Here is a 21958-nt window from a genome sequence, read left to right on the forward strand (position 1 = left end):
TCCATGTGTGTCTTTATTCTTTCACATAATGGAGGTGTGTGTATTAGACATAGCTGCGACTGCTCTACTCAGATATGGTATATAGAGACATAGGAAGGAATCCTTTGCTTCCTCCTAAATATATCATAAAAGTACATTCTGAACTTTTCACCCAAAGTTATCATTCTCACTCTACCTAGCAGCTATTACAAGTATGCTCCAAGTACTAACCTAGACTACCTACTAACCTTACCCCATAGGTAGGTACTAAACTAAGGTAGGTAGGTTAGTAGTTAACATGCAGCGGACAGAAATCTTATCTTATCGATAAGAGCAACTAAATCTAGGATTTTTTCTAGAATCAACACGCCATCGCGACATTAGGCACAGCTACCAACTGCACGCGCAACGTGCATCTCCTGTCGCAAACATGGAGCAATCTCAAGACTTCAAGTCGCTCCAGGAGAGTGTCCAGAAGTCACTGATTTCAACAATTAAAACCGTGAACCGAATCGCCGCCGAAGACCTAAGTTTCCAACGGACAGTCAATCCTAGCGTGGGCCAACTACTCGAAGATCGAACTTCGCGGATCCTTGAACTCTCCACACAACTTCTTCTGACTGCCGGTAAGGCGTGTGGTGTCAAGGCGCCCAAGCTTGAAGATGTGGAAGACATCGAGATGAACTGGAGGGGCGTCGTCGATGTTGTCGATTCATCACTCGAGAAGGCCGACACAGCCTTAGATGAGTACACAGGGCTTGTCAGGAGAAAGGAGCCACCCTTACCTGATACTGTATGTAAAATAAACATTGCTAGGAGTACTACAGCTAATTGACGAAGGCGAACAAGCCCAAGAAGCCCAAGTCCACGAACAAGGTTATCCGAAATGCCAATATGACCAAGCCTCAACTCCTTTTCGAACGAAAGCCCGATAACTTTGCTCCTGCTCCATGGAAACCGATGCTTACGTCGAAGCCAAATGCCAAATTATCTTTGGAGGAAAGCCTCAAGGTCGTCCCTAATGAAGCCGGCACGCCACAGTATGTCTTCCATATTCAAAACAACTCTTCATGAATCATTTGCGATTTCAGACCACTGATGATAGTCAAATACTAATTTTCGCTTCGCAGATACCAACATCCTTATGAACACGAAATTGTCCGTATGTCATATCCGAAACGAGTATTCAAGGAATCCGAACCCATCATGTACCAGCCGGTCGAAACAACCGCGGCGACTTTTGTCGACACATACGAGGGCGTTCTGGAGATGCTGGAGGAACTGAAGGGCGCCAAGGAGATTGCGATCGATCTGGAACACCACGATTTTAGGTCCTATGTTGGACTTGTGTCTCTCATGCAAATCAGCACGCGAGAGAAGGACTGGATCGTGGATACTCTACAACCCTGGCGCCATAAACTTGAGGTTCTGAACCAAGTTTTCACCGATCCAAATATCATCAAGGTCTGTCCCCCGAGTCCGAGCAGTAAAAATTATAACTAACACATCAAAAGGTTTTCCACGGTGCATACATGGACATGGTTTGGCTTCAGCGAGATTTGGGACTGTACGTGAATGGACTCTTCGATACGTTCTTTGCGTGCGAGCAACTCCACTATCCAGCCAAGAGTTTAGCCTACCTGTTGTCTAAGTTCGTCGATTTTGATGCAGACAAGCAGTATCAATTGGCTGACTGGAGGATACGCCCACTACCCGAGGAGATGATGTACTATGCTCGGTCTGACACCCACTACCTGCTCTACATCTACGATCGGGTACGAAATGAGCTTGTTGCTGCCTCCGATAGAGGTGATGTCGACAAAGACTACATTGGCCGGGCAGTGGAGAAGTCGAAGGAACAGTCACTTTCCCGCTACGAACATCCTGGTTATGATGAAGAGACTGGTGAAGGCTCTCGTGGCTGGTATGGGTATATCTTCAAGAACTCGCACTTGGCATTCGATAGCGAACAATTTGCTGTCTTCAGAGCCTTGTGGAAGTGGAGAGATAACACTGCCAGGAAAGAGGACGAGAGTACCAACTACGTTCTCAGCACCAGGGATATCACAGAGATCGCCCGAATCAACCCGCCGGACGCGAAGGCCTTACACAGCTTGTTACCCCTGAATGCGTCTCTAGCACGACCACGTTTCAATGAGATCTGGGAACAAATCAAAGGGACCAAGGCAAACGGTGGACTCAGCTTGCTTCACTTCTTCACCTCGATGGCGCCGGATAGCGTGAGAAAGAATGGAATGCCTATTGCAGCCAGGCAAACTGCAAAGTTACCTGTCCTTGATGGAGAGGTTACGGTCAGTAGGCTGACTCGGTCGCAGTTATTTGGCGATATGCCGATCAGCTCTAAATGGGATCCTTCAACGCGACCAACCGAAACTGGGGAGGAGCTTATTCCGTTCCCTTGGCAGAGATTCATACAACAAGGCTCGATTAAAGGAGACGTTCAACACGATACAGCCGCCGAAGAGGTCAAAGTCTCTGAACCAACAGATACTGTGGAGAGTGCAGCTGGCAATGCTAAGGTTGAAGAGGTTGACGAAGAGTTTACGTTGAGGAGGGGTCAGAAGCGAAAGTCGCAAGCGATCGAAGAATCTGAGCCAAGCGAAGAGAGCACGGATTCATCACAATATGATAGTGATGAGGAGATGCAAGAGGGTAGTGGAGTCATCGCTGTCGAAGATGAACCCTCACCAAAAGCGTCCAGGAGCGCTCGTCGCAAGCTTCGCAAGGCAGAGGAGAAGAAGGCTGAAGAAGAGCGAATCCGACGACAAGAAGCAAAGAAGGCTCGCAAAGCTCAGAAGAAGCAGGACGACAAGACCAAGAAGTTTGACGCAGTGCCTTTCGACTATAGCAAGGCTACCTCGGTGCTCCATTCAAACAGGGAATCTAATGTTGGACAGGCAGACGGAAAGGGCAAAAAGAAGGTTTTCGACCCCTACTCGAAGTCTGCAGACACGGACATCAAGGGAGCGCGTAAAGCGCCCCCAGTGAGAGGAGAGCGAAGCGCAACATTCAAAAGATAACTTCAGGTTGTCGGATGCCGGGCAACCACGGCGAAAAGAGGAGTTTTGGGTCGCGGACTACGGCACAGGCGGACCAGAGGGGGCTCGGCTTTAGTCAGTAGCTTCATCATTATGGCTTCATTCGCTGCTGTTTACAATCTTCATTCCGGGATTGCTATTCTGTCCAAGGTGAACTTTTGCATGACTGTATGGACCATTCTGCATTTTTAACAAAGCCAACTATTTCCGACGTTTATAAGTTGGTGAGTCCGCATACGCTGGAAGTTTGCTGGAAAAAATACACTTCTAGTACTCCGTATCCGTACAGCTTATAGGTTTAATACATGATTTATAGAGCAACAGCCAGTGCCTCACTTCACTGTGGTGTGCTCAAGGCATTAAATGCCTAATTCCTTCCCTTGATAATAATACTAGCTAGCTGTGGACTTAGATCTAAAAAAAAGAGGTTTCTTCTCACCCCTCCCGACCAGCAGCCATCATCCTATATCGATCCCCTAACTAGGTCTATACTACTGAGTGCAGAGAATGTTTTCTTTTGATTACTTAGACTATCGAACCACACTAGCATCAGAGCCACAGTCGAGGGTACATCAACGATCGAACAGGGTATAAACTCCGAGACGGTACCTATCTACCTAGCAGGCAGCCGTCTCGCTAATACTGGAGACTGTACTCCGTATTACGTAGTATGCACGAATAAAACCTGAAATGCTGGTTATCGAAGCACTTGGACATAAAAGTCGAATGATGCTGCAAAACCCGCTTGAACATCCAATGCCTGCCTTCGGGGACGTGATACGGTAATGCAGCTCCACCACGGAAGGGAGGCAAATGTTACCCGTACCCTAATTACCCCGGATTTTCCACTTTCCCCGCTTTGAATGGCCTCTGACCGCAATGACTGCCGACTTCAATGCAAATAATATTTCGAATTGTCGCGTGAGAAGTCATATAAACCATAGTAACGGGCCATAGCAAATTAGAAGCTATTCACAATAATATAGTTTCACAAGCTAAAATATCTAAAATGGCAACCGTAGGCTAGAATGTCCTTTCCCCTTGCGCTTTGACAAATCACAACCACTACGCGTCCATTTGGGTTCTGCTGACGGCTTGGATGGTGGTCGATGGCACCCCAACGTCCAAGGAACACGGCGTGGATGGGTGGTAATGGCCAATCGCAGGAAACGGGAAGGTGCCATCCAGAGGCTGTTCCTGCCAAATGCAGGAGACCCTATTCGGCTGATTGCCCCCTTCATCTCTTGCACGGCAGCCACGGCGTTGACTTCCCCTCATTTTGTGACTCGGATAATCTCACTCTGTCGCCGTGGCATTACTCAAAACCTGGCTTTGTCAATAACAATGGACCAACCCTTGAATCCCCAACTCTGCTTCTTCGTTGCCTTTTGCATCTTGGCCCTCGTCTTGCCGCTTCTTCCGCCAACCCAGTTTCGTTCCATTTCGTTCCATTTCCCTCAAGGCACGCTGAGAAGAACGTCGGCAGCAAATAACTCACGCACACGCACGCCATTGCCGTTGTCTACATCCGCTGTCCCCTGAGCAAGCCATGGTTTCCGAATCACGTCGATGATGTGGCCTATGCCTTTGACGCAACAAAGAGTGATAAGTGGTCAGGCAAGACCGGCAGGTCATGTGATTCTAAGTGAGGGGAAAGAGACGGGATGAAACCCAAGATGCAGCTTCACATCTCTTTCTTCCTTCTGATTTCTTTTTTGTTGGTGTTGTTGATTCCCAAGTCGTTGTGCTCCTAATTGAGCTTCCTTGTGGTCTTTGAGCGACTTACACCAGCAAAAACGACACCAATCTTTCGAGAACGGTGGAGTCGAGTGGGCCTGAACCGAAGCACACGATAATCTATAAAGTAGTAAGTCAAAACAGAACCTCGGAGATGAATGGTCCCGTCGCGGCATACTGACAAATTGACAGACAGAGGCGTATAACTGCCAGAGAGTTCACCGAGGCCATATGATTCTGTATCCAGGTTTGTGACGAAGTTCTCTTCTTCCATACTCCCATCAAAGCCCGAGCCTCCCTGCCTTCTGAGTAAATCAGGAGAGAAATGAACCTTGCGTGCGCGTCGACGGCAGACACACATTCAGTCATTGACGACGGTACGTTTTCACATATACCTCAATCCTCCGATCCATAGTGTCACCAATGTCGTTGTTCACTTGAACCCGTTACCACCCGCCCACGTCCTCGGAGTTCCCTCGCATGTCGTCGTTCGCATTGCCTGCTGTTCGACCTGCACAAGCCTTCCGGGCCAAGATATTGTTTCTGGCCTCACAAGCAACCGTCGGCACCATTTCGGTTGTGCGACACATGGCGCACCAGATGCCGTCTATTTCTCATATTGATGCTCACTCGAGCTCGTGGTATCATTTCGTTCGAGACGTCGCCCTAGCCTTCTTCGAAACTTCGATGTTGTTTGATTGATGAAATTTGTATAGAACCCTGTCGGCCATAGCCTCATTCGTTTCGCCGAAGCTGTTGTCAGTGGCCCGTGGTGCAACCAGTCAGACTACAATGGTTGAACTTTGAGCAATACTCATTGAGATCATGTAACTCAATGGCAGTCACGGCTTTCCCGACAAGCCCATCCGAAGTGGCATGTTGACTGTCCTGGAGCTCGAAAGCATTGCATCTCGACCAGTATTCCCAGCAACCACTCCGGGTCAGCTCGTGGCTTTGTCGTCAGGTGGATTTGCTTTCTTTACATACCCTCTCAGCAGCTCCACTATCCCACAGATCATTCAGTTTCCTTTAACCCACTCGAACGACTCGCTCATGCCCACCCTATTGGTCTTTGCTGTGCGCTACGGCTAGCGACAGACGCTAGCGAGGGTAGAATTTACACCGTGTGGACCTTGTTTTTTTCATATCATGAAGAAACTTCGATCGGAATTGTGTGCCTTGAAACGCAGGCATCAAGCACGGACTCATTATGTGTTACAGACCATACACCATGCCCGGGTCAACTCGGCTAAGCTGGAAGAACAGTGTCTTCAAGACTGTCTCCGGCTAGCCCGCCAATCCCCGGCACCGGCCCACGGGAGCTCAGCAAATGCCTCATGTTTACAGCTCCCATGCAGCGGACAAAGCTACTGGGAACGATGTCATCGACTGAAAGTTAATTGAGACGTCAATTGGGACCATCGATATGTGAAGTCACGATTATCAGATGAACCGTTTATTTCGTGATGGCGGAACAAGGAAAATATCCATATGCATTGGAAGAAGCGGGATGAATGAGGCTTTTTATTTTACAAATTGATCCCTGGGAGGAATTATGCAGAATTTCCCCAACTCTAATCATAGGAAAGTGCCTATGACCAATGTCACTCCCAGATCTCTATCCCGTCTATTACAAGACAACCTCCCCTCTATCGTGCAAGCTGGCATTAAGCGCACCCATGTCAAATTTCTCAGGACATGGTACAATGCACTATGCTCAGCAGCCTCCTCTGTCTCGTTGACTCGATCATTCGGCACGAGCCTACCCAATTGGCCGGGAAATAACTTAGGTCTAAAGTGGAGCATGTTAGTTCATGCTCGAAAGGGATTAGAAGTCTGAGAATAGGAAATTGACTTACGAACTTGGCCATGAGGGCAACCATCAGATCGAAAAGACCGATGGCCTCGACGAAAGCGAAACCCAGAATGGCATAAGAGAAGAGCTGACCACGGAGGGCAGGGTTGCGGGCAACACCGTTGAGGAGGGCGGCGAAGACGAGACCGATACCAATACCGGCACCAGTCAGACCAATGGCGGCGGCACCCATACCCAAGTTCTTGGAGACCTCAACCATGGCCTGGGCGATCTCGGAGGAGTAGGCACGGCGCTGGACCTGGAAGGCGTTGCGGCTGGTAGCCTGGAGAAGAGTCTGACGCTTCATGGCCTGGAGGGGGCTGGCGCCTTGAATCGATTGTGAGCGAATTGTTCATTCATCGTGATGGGCGAAGTTCGATCGAGTCGGGTTCGACACCAGCTCAATTGAGCTTGAAGAAAATTTTTTGCCGCATCAGAAACTTACCAGAGATGGTTCGCTTGCTGGCAGCAGCGACGGGGGCTCGGACAGCAGGGCGAGCGGCTTTGACGGCCATCTGGGAGGCCAGGCGAGAGGCGAAGACACGAGAAGAGGCCATTGTGATTGATGTGTGAGGGGAGATGGTTGATGTTTGAAAGAGGGAGAGGCTGATGGGAGGTTTAAAGAAAAGGAATACGGAGCTCAGCACGAGACAGACGGTAGTGGGAAAAGGAAAAGGGAAGAGAGAGCGTCTGGAGCCGGGAAGAAAGTGAGGATAGGTGGGCCCACACGGGTGGATATTGTCAGGGGGGTGAGGATGTCAGCCGGGGCAACGCTGGGAAGAAGGGAACAACGATGAATATGGGAGAGATGGTTGTTACGGCGAACACGGGTGAGAATATGACTTGAGCACGAACTTGAACAGACGAAAACCTCCCACAAACAAGATACTTGCCCGCTATTCAGCAGTCCAAGACCGCTGAAAAATGATGGGAATGGGGATGATATCACGGGTGCGAATTAGGCAAGGGGATTGAGCTCTGCACGGGTTGCTTAGCCCATCGGAGGGAATCGGGTGGAGTGAGATACAACAATGCTGAGCTGTGATTGCTCTGGAGGAATTGAGAGACCTTCAGGCCTGAGGCTTTTACAATCGGAGGGACACACTTGGCGGTGGACCATGAATCATGGTTGTGAAGGGCTACAATGAGCGCCAGCTAACAGATTGGGCCGGCGATGGAACGCGCAACATTGAGTGAAATCTCGGTACGGAGGAGGGACAAAGTCGGAACAACGAGAACCCCTACAGCTAAGACTAAAAAGATATTTTGCGGCAACGGACCACGACGGTCGTACCGGATCTCCGAGACGATACAGCCAGCAGCTTCAATGAGATGTATCATCTAAACAAGTAGGGAATTGAAATCGCATTCAATCATACAAATCCCGTTGAAATGGTAAAAATCGTACAACTATGGGAAGCATCTTGACGCAAGGCCGTCGAGAAGTTTTATCTTGACGACACGAGGTACCATTACAGTGCTGACGCTTGTCTAGCCAAGGCTAGAACAGAATGACAACAGAGTTGATATCAGAGTACCTGGAGCTGCCGAGATATGATTTTGATTGGTTGCAAGTATGAGCCGTGAGCCAAGCGCTGCAACACATTTACCTACAAAGAGTACGATGTACACAGTGAAAAGACACAGTACGAGCTGAGATTCCTCTCGGTGGCTTTTACAGAGCCTAATCGGCGAATCAAGGAACGAGTTCCCCACGTGTACAGATGGTGGTAGACATTTCGAAGGATGCATTTGATACCGCAAAGTGAAGGTAAAGTCAATACTGTGAGGGAGGGGACAAGAATGAAAGCCTTTATTGAAAAAGACATACAGTACAAATGGGACGTATCTCAACAAGTTCAAGTTACTGCAATATCAACCATTTGAGTGTTGGGCTTCTCAATGATCTCGCGGTAGCGGTCGCTGAGCAATTTGCCTCTTGCTTATCGGACATTGAGTTGGAATTGATTTTTCTTGAGGAGCCCGGGTGAATAGACAACGAGCTCTCGATCCGTCTATGTTCTATGACGATGAACTGCCGTAGTATATCAAAAGTGGTAGGATCGGATCAGTACTGTAGTTTCACTGAAAAGCTGGGGACATGACAGCCGATTAGCCCTTTACTACCTACCTACCTAGCTAGTACCTAGCTATCGTTGGGCGAAAGGAAAAAATTTTCCCGCTCGATCAAACAGTCCAGATCGAATTTAGGTTTGGCCGTCGATGAGTTGGGACAGTGCACGAATCAAATGATGGACAGCAACGGGTGGCTGCAGCCTTGAACCTCCTGCAATAATTAATTGTACGACAGCGAGGCTAAAGAACGTCAGGAAGGGTGGATATAACAAGTAATATCGTTTTGACTAAATACTCAATTTGTCGAACACTGCCTTTCGTATACCAGGTCTTGTGAGCCTCATTTAGCGTCATAGCAACATCGGTTTGAGGATACTATGGCACCGCTTGTGCTCTTCTTGCTACAAAGAACAGAGCCCATTTGTCAACTAGATAAGGTCTGTAAGAGCATGCAGAGGTAAAGTTGCATTGAAACGGACATAACCACTTCCACAGCCACAGAATATTTGATAGCTGCGTGTGAAAATAAAGGCTGACACTGTATATTGGTAGCTCCAGCCTCGTCTCTATACCCCACGTCTATGAGAAGAGGAGTGCTCCCCATATTTTGCATCTCATCTCGGATCTCAAATCTGCAACGAACAAACACTTGGGAGTCTGGGGCAACTACCTAGGCTGAGAGGTTGGGATTCACTAAGGCCCTAGGTAGGCACATAGGCAATTAGGCACTGTAAAAATCGCTGACTCTGGTGACGAAAAATCTTCGGCCCAAGGGGGTGTGTCAGTCCCACGCCAGTACTTGTATGTGTTCACCCTGTTCGTTGGATACCAAGGGCAAAATCGGGACGAGCTTGAAAAAACTCGACCCTGTGCGAAATTACACAAGCTTGTCTAAGCTTTTTACCATTTTGGGAAAGCTCGTTAGACCGGGCACAGATGGGTGTCAAAGAGTCAGGTATGAGAAGAAAGGCTATTTCAGAGCCATTGACCTCGATATACCATTCAAATACGCGCCTGGAGTCTCAATTACGATACCGGCGCCATTTCCGAATTCTCTGATGCAATGTTGAAGCGCCTTTCCATGCTGTTTGCCTCCGACCGCATCGAGAACATTTTCCCGTTCGACCTCGGCACGACCTGAGGAAGATGGCATGACACAGGTAGGTAAGTTAGTTAACATGCATCCCAACACATTAACAATGTTAGTTGCAGGAGCTCAACTGCATGATCAAGTCCCTTGTAAGCCAAACCTGGGTTGTGGCATAAAGCTATGATGCTCGATCAAGAACCAGGCGAACAGGACCCTGCTGATCCTGCCAGATTCAAAAGGAAAGATGACAATGATGAGAGGAAGCTCATTTAATTCGAGCACGGGTATCACTATCGCCGAAGCGTCTAATCTATAGGTACATGTCAGCCAATTGAACAATGACAATATCTCGACTCCATCACTCCTCCGCCTCGACCTCCTCGTCTTCCACCACCTCGGGTGCCTTGATTGCGTAGCCCTCGACAAACCCAGCTGAATCACACATCCGCTCTAGACTTATTCGATTCTCGGCCACATATCGACGGACAGCCTGCTTGTCTATCCGCACCCGCGGAACCATTTTAACAACTGGCACGGTCTCTTCTTTAACTCCTCCGTCAGCAGTAGGCGATGTCCTTGTCGTTTCTTCTCCTTTCTTCTCCTCGGCCTCGGCCTCGGCCTTGGGGACAGGCTTTTCCTCAGGCTTCCTTGGGCCCAAACCGGCCTCTTCAACAACACCCATATCCCGTAGCACCTGCAGACAATCTTCAGGAAGAATCCAGGTTGCCTTACTGCAGTCGCTGAGATCCACAAGGACCTCATTCTGAGGCGTCTTTGAGTCCATATTGATAGTCAATAGCCATCTCGCGATTTCGCCTGCCCAGTAACGTTTGTAGCCCTTCTTACCAAGATCAGAAATTGGCTTCTCTGGCCCTCCCAGAATGCCCTCCCGCCGAGATATCTCGTACGATGCCCCCATCAGCAACGCACCAAGACCCTTTCGTTGCCACGGGGGGAATATGAGGATGCAAGCGAGATTGTTATTATCCCATGACATTTTCTCCTTCGAGAAGAATCCTGTAATTCGAGGTGAAGGGGGCTCAGGCCCAGTTGCAGTCTGTGAAGATCGACTCGGAGGTGTGTAAACAAGTAGGAAGTAGTTAAAACCTGTGACATCGAAGAAGACGGATTTATTGTCGAGGAACAGCTTTGCAAATAGCGACAGGTTCTGGCAGAAGAGCTGAGAGCAAAAGTTAGCATTGAAGCTCTCCTTGGCATAATGGATAAACGTACTCCATCCTTTTCACCATCAACCTCCCAAATGCTCCATTCTCCTTCGTCCTGGACGATCTCCTCTACCAACCGAATGTTTCCTTCCCCTTTCCGTCTTTTGGGGCCAGAGGTTTTATTATCGTGGGGAACAAGAATCTTTCTACGCCCCCGTGGATGAATATATATCTTCCGACCAGGTATCTGAGTCTTCCTCTCACACACATGGACATGATGACACCAGGCAACCAATTCCTTGGAGTACTTGAAGCAGGTAGGACACACGTAGAGGCGATCAACTACTGGGTGATGTTCGCGATCCCGCCGGGATGACGATTTACCACCTGTAGCTTGATCCTTGGCCCCCAGGTCCTTGCTGCCTGTTTTACCTAGATTGCCGGATGATTCCCCAAGCACTTCTTTTCCATAGTAGCTAGGATACCACGTACTGAAGCACATATTACCCAACACGACTTTATCAATGTTGCGATCGGCTCGAGGAGGCGGCCGTACAGAGGGAGGGACAGGAGGCTTTGGAGGGTGAACTGGCGTGACTGTCGGAGGTGGCGGTCGTTCGAGTATACGTGGTGGTTGCGCCGTAGGGCCATGAGGTCGGACAAGAGCTGAGGTCCGCTGGAATGAGTTTGTATGCGACTGGGGCACATGATAGGTGATCTCAGGCGCAACCAAGTCTGATGGTGGACGACCAGCGGCAATCGGCCGAGGTGGGGGCATGGCTGCCATCGTTGTGGGATGGAAATGGTGAGGGGGAGGCCTTACTGCTGGGCCTGGCTGTTCAAGCGGAGCCCATCGCAGCACAGAAGGGGGATGTTGACTTTGCGACGTGGGCTGTGATGGAGATTGTTGAGGACGACCGTTGGAGGCACGACTCCGGTTCTGTTCTGGGGAGGTTGTTGGTTTCGAAGAAGCTGATAATAGTGTAGGTATTATAGGAGGCGGTACAGCCGTTTCTGTACGTGGTTGAGGTGGTAGTTGCGTCACTGGTGGTGGTGGTGGTGTTGGTGGAATGACTGGGGTTTGACGCGTCGCCCTACGCGCGCTGGTGGATTTTGATTGAGAGTCAGAAGATGTTGATTTGAGTGCAGATGCGGGCAACAATTCTTCTTCGGAAGGATCTTGGTCTGGTCGCTTGCGCCTTTGAGGCATCGCTGTGCGAGCCTCGATTCAGAAATATGGTGGTTGATAGAGGCGCTTTGCGTGTAGGAAGGGCACTAGGACTTGGACGTGGAGTTCTGGTATAAGGTCCTGGACGACTACCTTAATCAGGGTAGACTAATAAGAAGGCGTTGTCAAGTGGTTTGCGTTTTTAGCGACCGCTCAGTTACGCACGTATAAACATGGTTTATTTATCCGTGTGATTGGAAGATTTATTTCTTTTAAGGTTGATTCGACATTGGGTCCGTGAGTTATGTAGAGAGCAAGGGAACGGAACGTCATGCTATCAGATCTACGGCTAGGTAAGGCAGGCTTAAGTTGCACACTCCGGAGGTAATGTAGGTATGGCAAGGGCAAGACGCGACGCGGCGGATACGGCAAATGTTGCGGATGCTTCCCATCATGTCACGTCTATCACGTGCTTTAGCTATTGGGCAAGGTAAGTAGGTAGGTACACAACATGTCTCATGATGTTTGAGTTTATTACCTCACCACCCATAGCACCACAGCCTTCAGCAAGTACACTATCCCATGCATGATGGTAGAACGGACACTTTTCAATGGACTTAGTTGGAAGTGCAGGTTTCTAAGAACAACAACAACAAACATTTCAAAGGAGTGAATTAATTCATCTCCAAGCTGGATCAGCAAATGATCTCCTAACCTCCACTTTCTGAAAACATTCCAACAACGTCAGAAACAACCTTTCGAAAAGTGAAATAGGCTTGCGAAGCCAGGTAACAGTAAGCAACTGCTCCTCCACCTCCTCCGTTACTCAATGTCGGCGCAAAGAGCAGGTTGGGGCATGAGCTGCCATGACACGGTCAAGGGTTTCATCACCCTCCTCCCAATTTTTTACCAGAGTCAGGAGCCGGCGACGGGCAAGACCAGCATCGCGATTACGGTACACGCTGTCGATTTTGCGCACATCTGTCTTATCGCTCACGAGCCAGCGTTTGTCCTCCTCCATGAACTGACTGTACGAGGTTTCCTCGCCATACCGAGCCTTAACATTGGCAGAGAGATGCTCTTGAACGGCCTTGTTCATCAGAATTTGCGGCCTGGTCGGCTCAGCTGGGTTGGCGAAAGTCGTGTCAACTGCTGGCCTAAACGTGGCGGCCTTGAGGGCTGGATCTGGCAGAATTGGGTACGCCGCGAAGTACACGAGCGACGGGCTCTTCAGCACTGCCTCTGAAATGAGATTGATTGCCGGAGGTGCCACTGTCATATGTCCAAAGTTGAGATAGGACAGACGGCTCTCGGCCGAGACAAGGTCCTGAATGGCAGTTACGGCACCATCCTCGATGTAGTTGTAGGCCTGCCCAAGATCGTGAGTGGCATAAGCCTGTCCAAGGTCTAGCACTTCGAGAGCGGGATGACCAGTAGCAGCTTTGCACAGCGCAATGGTACCTTTGGTGCTGACTCCGATCGACTGTAAGAGCAATCGAGTCAGATACGGTGCCTTTGGTAGTGCTTGAGCAAGGGCATTTGCACCAGAATCCCCCAATGGGTTTGATGACATGTAGATGGATGTCAAACCGCAGTGCGGAGACGCGAGGAATTTCCCAATAGCGTGTGCACCCTCAGTTGAGATGCCATTGCCGTTGAGATAGATATGCTTCAGGGGTAGTTTCGCACCCTCGGGCATCTCATGACCTGCCAAGCGGTTAAACAGGTCCGAAACTCCACAATCACCAAGCTGAGTTTGGTCGAGATCAAGAGTTCGCAAATTCCGAACTCCAGTTATGAGTCGATAAACATCCTTAGAGGCATGTGATCCAAGTGGGTTTCGTTTCAACCAAATGTTGGTGATGACATCAGACTTGATCATGGCGTCAACGAGAATATTGAAGCTGGGTCCGTCGATGCAGTTTCCAGCGAGATACCAAGTATCAATTCGTCCAGGGAGCTCGTGGATGAAATCGGCGATCTCGCGAGCACCTACAGGGCCAATAATGTTATTGCCCAGGAGGAAGTGGCGTACAAACTCATTAGGTCGAAGTGAGTCCATCAGTTTACCAATGTGATCAGGTCCAACGACCATTTTGCAGAGATCCATACGTCCATCCTCATAGACAACGCCTTTGTGGAACTCGGCGCCTTTCACACCATAGTAAGGCTCACCTCGTCCATCATCCAGCTCGAAGCCCTTCTCATCACCTTTCAGCTTGGAAGTGCCCCCCACCACAAGGTGGTTCAGGAATGGCGCAAGATCGGCCTCGTGGGCGATCTCAACAGGCATGGGGATCGCTGGCACACCTTTAAGAGAAATTGGATGCTTAGCAGGGTCCCAAACTCCCTGTGATGTGATACGGGAGGCCCAAACAGGCGCCTGGACACCAGGGGGGGCACCGCTGGAAAGGCCACGGGTGGTATGACCGTTGCGAATAGTGGCCTTCAGCATGTCATACCTGCGCTGCAAGGCAGCCCAAGCACGGAGGCGTACGCGGTCTTCCTCGTAGCGTATGATGGCTGTTAGCGAACCTTGATGCACAGGGTACAAAAAGGAAGAAATGGCGACGGCCAAGTTGTGGCGAGAAGATTTGCGTCGAGGGAGTTCATGAAGAGCATCGTCGATCCGATGCTTGTCAAGAGGCAGAGAAACGATTTCATCTGCAGTGAAAGGATGGGAAGGCTTAAAGCCGGGAAGATGCGAGTCGAGCTCGAGGAGGCTCTTGCGGCAAAGCGTGGCGAGATGGATAGCTAGGTCTATTTCTACCTCGTCGTGGTACTTGGTCAATGGTACCGAAGGCAAAGATGGTGTTGCGTGCTGATGTGTTGAAAATGAGGGCGGCTGAGTAGGCCGAAGCTCGGTAGCGGAAGCCATGCTAATGTCCGCAACTTTGGAGTCAGGTTTTATGGTGTACTTGTGAATTCAAAGCAGTCAGGCTTGTGTGTGATATGAAACGAAAGAAAGAAAGGGCCTCCCATCAGTCCCTTCGAGCCTTTTATATATCGACACAATAGAGTTGAAAACCTGGTACCTATTAAGTTAAGCTCAGCCTTGCCGATGAATGACACTCAAACTCTGTAACAAACCTTTCGAGGGGGGCTTCCACTGGCTGGCACTGCCTTGCTGCTTGTTGAAACCTTGTCAAACGCAGGGCGTACTCTGTGCAGTGCACAACTGGCAACTTGTTTGCCGAGTGAGTCAACCTCACCTCAAACCTTGAGCATGCTCTCGTGTTTCCAGCAGCTTCTGGCGGCGGCCCCTACTTGTGTTCACGAAAGGGCCGTGAATAGGACTCTCTGGGGACCATGCGGTTCAGAGTGTTAAAGCTGGAAAGGTATAAGTTGCCCGCGTTGTGACAATCAAAACATTCGCGGTTTGACGTTGAGTCTAATCTTCAGCGTCTGGGGCAGAATAATATCACCCAGAAAAGATCAACACTGCAATCACCCCTCATCCAATCTTGACTTGTTGAGCTTGATCGATGTTCCAGCGCCTTGTGTTTATGTGCTTGCCGCATACGTATCGATTGATACTGATCGGACATAAACAAAGTGTGTTTAAGAATCCTATCGTGGCTTGGATCATACAATATGTTAAGGCAGCCATAGATATGGCCCACACCTGTCGATCCAAGGGCGTAAGATTGACAGTTAGATATCATAAGTCCTAAACTAGATGGGTATCTCATGCTGGAGGCAGACTCAGCTTACTTTTATCTTTATAAAAGAATATATATATATAAAGATATAAATTATATAAAAGAATACTATCTATATATTAACTTATATATATATATATATATATTAAATATAAGTGAAAAAGTAAAAAATAGAATTAATTAAAAAGAATTCTTTTATTTTTATTTTTTAAAAAAGGGTAATTATACTAAAATATTAAAGTATGAGGAACACCGGATTTGAACCGATAACCTTCAGGAATCTCCGTGCTTGATAGCTGGAATCTGACGCGCTACCGTTGCGCCAGCTCCCCATTTGTTGAAAATAAGGAATCAAAGACATATTATATTCTAGAGATGGAAGCCAGGTGGTTTACTGGATAGTATGACTTCTGTCCTTGCCGCCATCTGGGAAGAACCTCACACCTATTCACTTATAGAGGTAGTGTATTGCTTTTGGAATATAAGTCTGAAGAAAACGGCGTTCCAATCTCTATGTCACCGAGAATGACACAGCATTCCATGCCTCTCAGTTATTCCGGCCGTGCGAGCATCTAATACACATACACTGGAGTCTGGGTACGACGTTCAGACCACCTCAATCCCTCCCCTTTCTATCCACGCATACCAGCGAACTACCCACCACCGTCACCCTAAGCGAGTCATTAAAAGAAACTACAGCTAACGGTATCTGGCGGCGTCGACAAGGAGAAGCCACGGGCATTAATCGATAGGTAGCGAATGCTCTCAAGCCGAGACAATATACAAATGTTTAGATACCATCAAAGTCTCCGCCGAGATCGTCCTCGTCCAAGTCACCTTCCTGGATCTCCTTGGCCATCTCACGCTCACGCTCGCGGGCCTCCTGGGCGTTCTTGAGCTCAAGACGATGTTGATTCATAGGGAATCGCATAGCCTAGTGCCAATTAGTCTCTATCCCGTCTCATCAATGAATGGGAAACAAACCTTTACACTCTCATCGTGAAGTGCTAAACAAGCTCGAATTCGGTCGTGGAACGCCTCACCCGGCTCACGAGTAGCATACACGTCACCAACCTCCTTGCTCTTCATGAAACCCCTCTCACGATCCAAGGTAGCTTCAATTACACCGTCGCGGATAGCCTTGGCAACAATGTACTCAGCCGATTCCTCGCTACCAAGATGCAGACGAATGCAAATGTCACGAAGAGAGATGCGAGAGTAGGACAGAGACATCATGCGAATACCGGTCTTGATGACGTTCTGTCGTAAACGGAGGATGAGGCTGTACGTGCTATCTCGTCGGAAGGTATCGGCATGATCGGCAATGGCTGTCTCAAAGTCCTCAAGGTTTCCAACTCTAACCGACTTGACCAGGAGGAAGTAGGGCTGGAGAGCGACCTCCATTGTTGGCTGTCGGAACATAGCTCGGTCAGGAATGTCACCCATCAACAGCTCAACAACATAGAGCAGCTTAGTGGCCGTCTGAGCAAAACCAAGGGCGCAGCTGCTAGAAGGAGCCTTTCGAGTGGCAGCAGTGAGATGCTCATGAGCCTCGGTGTAGCGCAGCTGAATAGCTCGAATGCGACCGAGGTAGTAGAGAAATCGTGCTACCTGGTTGTTGACAGCGTTCTCGGGAAACTGGGTGTGTGAGACCAAGAGATCCGCCTGGTTGATGTGCGAAGTTGATAGATAGTTTCGCAGCAGTAGAACGATAACCGATGCTTGCGTGTCGACATCTTTACGTAGCACGGCGGTCCGGAGAGCGGCGAGAAGAGTTGGCCGGATAGCGACGACGGGGGATTGGGGAGAAGGGGGAAGAGGTGCGATGTGCTCGCAAAAGATAGAGTAGTAGAAGTAGACCTTGGCAGACAAAGAGTCAAGTGTACGGCGATTGAGGGATTGGACTCTGTCCGATAGGTACTTAGAGAAGTCGGCACCGCGCTGGAACTGCTTGGAGTCAAAGAGGAAGACCTGGACAAGAATACCAATGAAAATATCAATCTCAGGAATGGGTTCCTTGGCTTCTTTCTTAGCACCGTTCTTGCCAGAAGTCTTCGCCTCATCGATTTCCATCTCTGAACCACTCTGTCGGCCCAGGATAATATCATCGTGCTCAATGGCAGACAAGAGCGGCTTGACAACGGCGCTCGAGTTGGCGGTAGCTGGGAAGGCCTCGGAAATGACCTGTGCAATGATATCGGGGGTCAAACGCTTGCGGATGATGGAGATAGATCGTAAGGCGCGAAGGGAGAATCTGGCGTCGAAAAGTGAAACCGCACGATCTATCAAAGCAAAGTTGCTCTTGATATCTGCGTTTGGAAAGATATGTCAGTGACTGTTTGGCTTGGGCTTATCAAGCTCCGACGACAACTACTAACCTGCGATAGTCTGTGTTACAGGGTCAACCTTGGCCTCTTCCTCTTCTTCGCCCATTGACACATCACCTTCAGCGTCAGCGGGCGTCTTGTCAGACTTTTTCGACTTTGAAGGAGGAACCACAACGGTCATCTCTTCATCACCATCCTTGGCGGACTTCTTGCCCTTGGGCTTTGTGCTGTCCGTCATCTCCACGTCCTTATTTTTCTGAACGTTGTTCCCGGCAGGCTTCTTTCCGTTGTTGTTTGGCGTCTTGCTGGGCATGACGATAGGTTTATTTGTGTGTATTGAGAGAATATGATGCTGAAGCTGCAGAAGCTGTTGATGGTGATAGTGGGAGAATACTTGTTGACCCCGTGAGTCGTGCTCGCGCTTTGGCTTGTCGTGGTGCTGAGCTGATGGGGCTGGGACGGTATTGGCTTGAAGGATGTACGGTGCCGAGGCCGAGAGAGCAAGGCACGCTTTGCGAAAGAAATTAAGACTGTGGTCGTCGTGGGGAGTTTGGTGCTGGAATGGATTGAGGGAGGTTCAAAGTGATGCTGCTCGTTGCTTGCTCATGCTAGCTCACCAAATGGAGACCGGGGCGTGGTGACTGGCACTGAGGCGACTACTAAGAGACTACTTGAAAGGGCTGAAAAGTTACTTGTTTTCCCGTCTTATTTTGCGGCGTTCCACTGTACCGCTCAGGTATTCTTAATAAGCCGGCAGCTTGTGGGGCCAGGAGCAGTGACGTTTCGATGTTGCCTGCAGCCTTTTGCACAACCTTTTTAAATTATCGCGATGCTTATGTAAGTTGTGCAAATATTATGCTAGCCACTTCTTACAGGTAGGTAAGTGATAAGAGTGACGAAACCCTGCAGTACAGCTTCCAAAATCGAGAAAAGGGTTTTTAGCCAAGAATAGAGATGCAAATAGTATCGCCTAGGGGAACAAATCTGTATGATTCCCAGACTTCTCTTTTCCTGATGTTGGCAAGAGCAGATAGGAATTTGGCGACACTTCAAATTCTAGGACTATAGAAAGTGTCGGGTCATACTTAGGTAAAGTTGGCAGGCGTAATATTATTTGCATCATGACCCAGAAGGTCAACTCTTGCATGTGGGAGAGGCACCTCATATTATGGTCTACCTTCTTTCCCAGAATAGCCTCATCTTACCAAAATGAATACCCCTTGACGCCGATTTGTTCCGGGTATACACCCAACGCCCGTTTTTGTAAAACACAAAAAGTGTACCAATGCCCGATGTTCTTTTTGCCTGCCGATGGGCGTTATCATATCCACTACTTTCCCGGGGCCAGGCATCATTCACCCTTGCCAGGCATGACCTTCGCCGCTTGGACTGCACTCATTTTTGCAATCCATCCAGTAGATGGCTGGATCTTGCGGACAGTACGAAGCTCATCAGACGAGTATCCAGGGACACGGATGTTGTAAGTTCTCTCTAAGACAAGTTGAATGTCGCGAATCTCGAGCACTTTGGAACCACGCTCCTTTGAGTTTCGACACGCCGCATGGAGGACACTGTCAACGAACGAGTCTGCCATGTTTAGGACGTTCTAGGACTAAATTAGTGATTTCATCTCAACTGCAATATGCGATCAACTTACCTCCTCCACTTCAGGAGTGAGCAGGTTTCCATCCTGCCCCTCGGCCGGGCCTCCGCATACTTGCCGAACGAGTTCGTCCAATTTCTTCTTACTCAAAACGTGATCTCCCTCAGCTTCATGGTTGTAGGCCGGAATTCTAGCCATCGCCGGTTGATTCATAACGCCGCCAAGGGTTCCGCTGCCTTGGGACATTGTAGGCCGACCAGTGTTCACGCCACCACCAACCGAAACACCTTGGGGCACAGCTGTAGCCTTTTCAGGAAGCACCTTGGGGATAGGCATTTTAGACTGCATTGGCGTTTGTTGGGGTTGTGGAGGATGTGCATGTGGATGACCTTGTGGTGTTGGTTGCTGAGGAACGTTAGGTCCCATCACTCCTTGATTCACTGCACTACCCGGTGTAGGTGTTCCAGTTGCGGCAGGCCGGCCAGGCACCGAGGCACTTCCTGGAGTGTTAATAGCCTTCTGGTTTGCAAGATCCATCGCAGCTGAGTGACTGAGAGCCTGCTGAGGACCCGCCGCCGTTACTGGAGCAGAAGCCGCCGCCTGTTGGGGCGTAGGGATCCGTGGTGCGTTCTGCTGGGTCGGCGTCCCAGCCTGATTCTGTGCAGCTGCCGAAGCCATCACAGGATTCATGGGGGGTGCACCAGGTTCCTGTTTAACCTGAACTTGCGCCGCTGGTAGTTGCTGGCGTCCTGGTTGAGGTGTCCCTTGCGCGGGACGTACCTGCGCCGGTGCTGTTCCAGGTGTTCCGTTCACTGGGGAAGCTCGACTGACGGCGGCTAACTGCTGCTTAGCAACTTCGACGGCCGCGTTAACAGGGGCAGTATTGGCTTGCGCGTTGTTCTGTTGCTGAGTCGCTTGAGCTTGGCTTTGCGCTGCCTGGGTTGGCTGTTGTTGTTGCTGCTGCTGCTGCTGCTGCTGCTGCGGCCTCGGCTGTGTTTGCGGTTGATTTTGTTGTGTCGCTGCAGCCTGCTGCACCGGCTGATTTCCTTGTTGCGACAACCTGGCAGAGTTTTGTGCTTGCGGTTGAGTTTGAGCTTGTGCTTGAGCCTGGCCAGTGCCCTGCAGACTTCCCTGTTGCTTGCGCACATTGTCAACCCATTTATGGGCATCCGTATGGGCTTTGAGCTGCTGATCCTTCTTCAATTGTAGCTGTCGAAGCTCGTCTTCTTTAAACGGCTGTCCGGCCGCGGCTCTATCATTGATGATTTTATCAATTTGAGCCACCTTTTGTTTGCTCGCATCCATAGTCATCAAGGCTCGGGTATAACGTTCCTTGATCTCTTCTATCCATTTGGTAGCCTCGGCAGCGGATTTGTCGATGACGGACTGAGGAGCTCGAAAATTAATCTTATTAACATGCTGCTGGATATGGTCGGGAACTGGGTTTCGTCGAACGGCAGCAGCAGCAGCGGATTGGGAACCTGCAGCAGCCCCGGCAGCTTGTTGCTGAGGCTGTGCTTGATTTGCTTGCCCAGCAGCGTTCTGTTGCATTTGCTGAGGGCGGGCCTGCTGGTTTTGGGCATTCTGTCCTTGCATTTGCTGGGAGCGTCTTTGCTGGATCTTTGTGATAAGCATCTTGGAGAACTCTATAATCTTTTGACGCGCAGCAATGTGATCCGGGCTGTTCTGGGGAGAGTTGTTGGCTTTATTCCAAAGACCCTGCAATCCGGCCTCGTACTTGGACTTTTCCTCATCACTCAATGTTGGAAGGTTTCTGATTTGGTTGGGTTGATACATAGGTGGCGGGCGTTGCTGTGCCTGACCAGCACCAGCTTGCTGGCTTTGGCCCTGGCCTTGCTGGCCCATCTGAGGGTTCATAATCAACGTGATGGAATAGGACTGGAGGCAGGGTCGTTGCTACGGGACGGATCGAATGGTATGGACACAACGATGATACGGGTTGGAAAACGTTACGTAGGTAGAGGATTGGAGTAGACAAGTGTACAAAGAGGATCAGAAACTTAAAGACCAAGAATAAAACCAATTGTTAAAATCTGGTAGTGTCGTGAATCACTTCGCAGACGCGCGCGTCGAAGAGGGCGTGAGAATGACACGGAATAAGTGTCGGTCCGTATCGTTGTATTTGTGATCATGACTGGGGTGCGCTACTGGTCGCAAGTACGGAGTAGTTACGGATAGTTGTTGGGGTCTCGTAGAGTGACGGAACAGGAGGTTT

At 49.6% G+C, this 21958-nt stretch overlaps 6 protein-coding genes across 6 annotated transcripts; 1 reads left to right on the forward strand and 5 right to left on the reverse strand.

Moving 5' to 3' along the window:
* Positions 1-409: 409 nt before the first annotated feature.
* Positions 410-3020, forward strand: FTJAE_4185 (Exosome complex exonuclease rrp6; the record flags this gene model as incomplete). The annotated part of the gene is made up of 4 exons (XM_037350563.1): positions 410-772; positions 820-1019; positions 1110-1443; positions 1494-3020. 4 exons carry the CDS (start codon positions 410-412, stop codon positions 3018-3020), a joined length of 2424 nt encoding a protein of 807 aa, XP_037208701.1.
* A 3541-nt stretch (positions 3021-6561) lies between these two features.
* On the reverse strand, positions 6562-7187 carry FTJAE_4186 (ATP synthase subunit 9 mitochondrial; the record flags this gene model as incomplete). Its single annotated transcript, XM_037350564.1, has 3 exons — positions 6562-6567; positions 6635-6957; positions 7076-7187. 3 exons carry the CDS (start codon positions 7185-7187, stop codon positions 6562-6564), a joined length of 441 nt encoding a protein of 146 aa, XP_037208702.1.
* A 2967-nt stretch (positions 7188-10154) lies between these two features.
* FTJAE_4187 (histone acetyltransferase) lies at positions 10155-12172 on the reverse strand (the record flags this gene model as incomplete). The annotated part of the gene is made up of 2 exons (XM_037350565.1): positions 10155-10976; positions 11030-12172. The coding sequence occupies 2 exons, from the start codon at positions 12170-12172 to the stop codon at positions 10155-10157; spliced, it is 1965 nt and encodes a 654-aa protein (XP_037208703.1).
* Positions 12173-12956: 784 nt separating this feature from the next.
* On the reverse strand, positions 12957-15008 carry FTJAE_4188 (uncharacterized protein; the record flags this gene model as incomplete). The annotated part of the gene is made up of 1 exon (XM_037350566.1): positions 12957-15008. The coding sequence occupies one exon, from the start codon at positions 15006-15008 to the stop codon at positions 12957-12959; it is 2052 nt and encodes a 683-aa protein (XP_037208704.1).
* Positions 15009-16582: 1574 nt separating this feature from the next.
* FTJAE_4189 (26S proteasome regulatory subunit N3) lies at positions 16583-18432 on the reverse strand (the record flags this gene model as incomplete). The annotated part of the gene is made up of 3 exons (XM_037350567.1): positions 16583-16726; positions 16777-18101; positions 18171-18432. 3 exons carry the CDS (start codon positions 18430-18432, stop codon positions 16583-16585), a joined length of 1731 nt encoding a protein of 576 aa, XP_037208705.1.
* Positions 18433-19470: 1038 nt separating this feature from the next.
* On the reverse strand, positions 19471-21600 carry FTJAE_4190 (transcription initiation factor TFIID subunit 12; the record flags this gene model as incomplete). The annotated part of the gene is made up of 2 exons (XM_037350569.1): positions 19471-19725; positions 19777-21600. The coding sequence occupies 2 exons, from the start codon at positions 21598-21600 to the stop codon at positions 19471-19473; spliced, it is 2079 nt and encodes a 692-aa protein (XP_037208706.1).
* Between the last annotated feature and the right edge of the window lie 358 nt (positions 21601-21958).

This window comes from Fusarium tjaetaba (assembly GCF_013396195.1).
Source record: "Fusarium tjaetaba strain NRRL 66243 chromosome Unknown NRRL66243_c0000079, whole genome shotgun sequence".
Lineage (NCBI taxonomy): Eukaryota > Fungi > Ascomycota > Sordariomycetes > Hypocreales > Nectriaceae > Fusarium > Fusarium tjaetaba.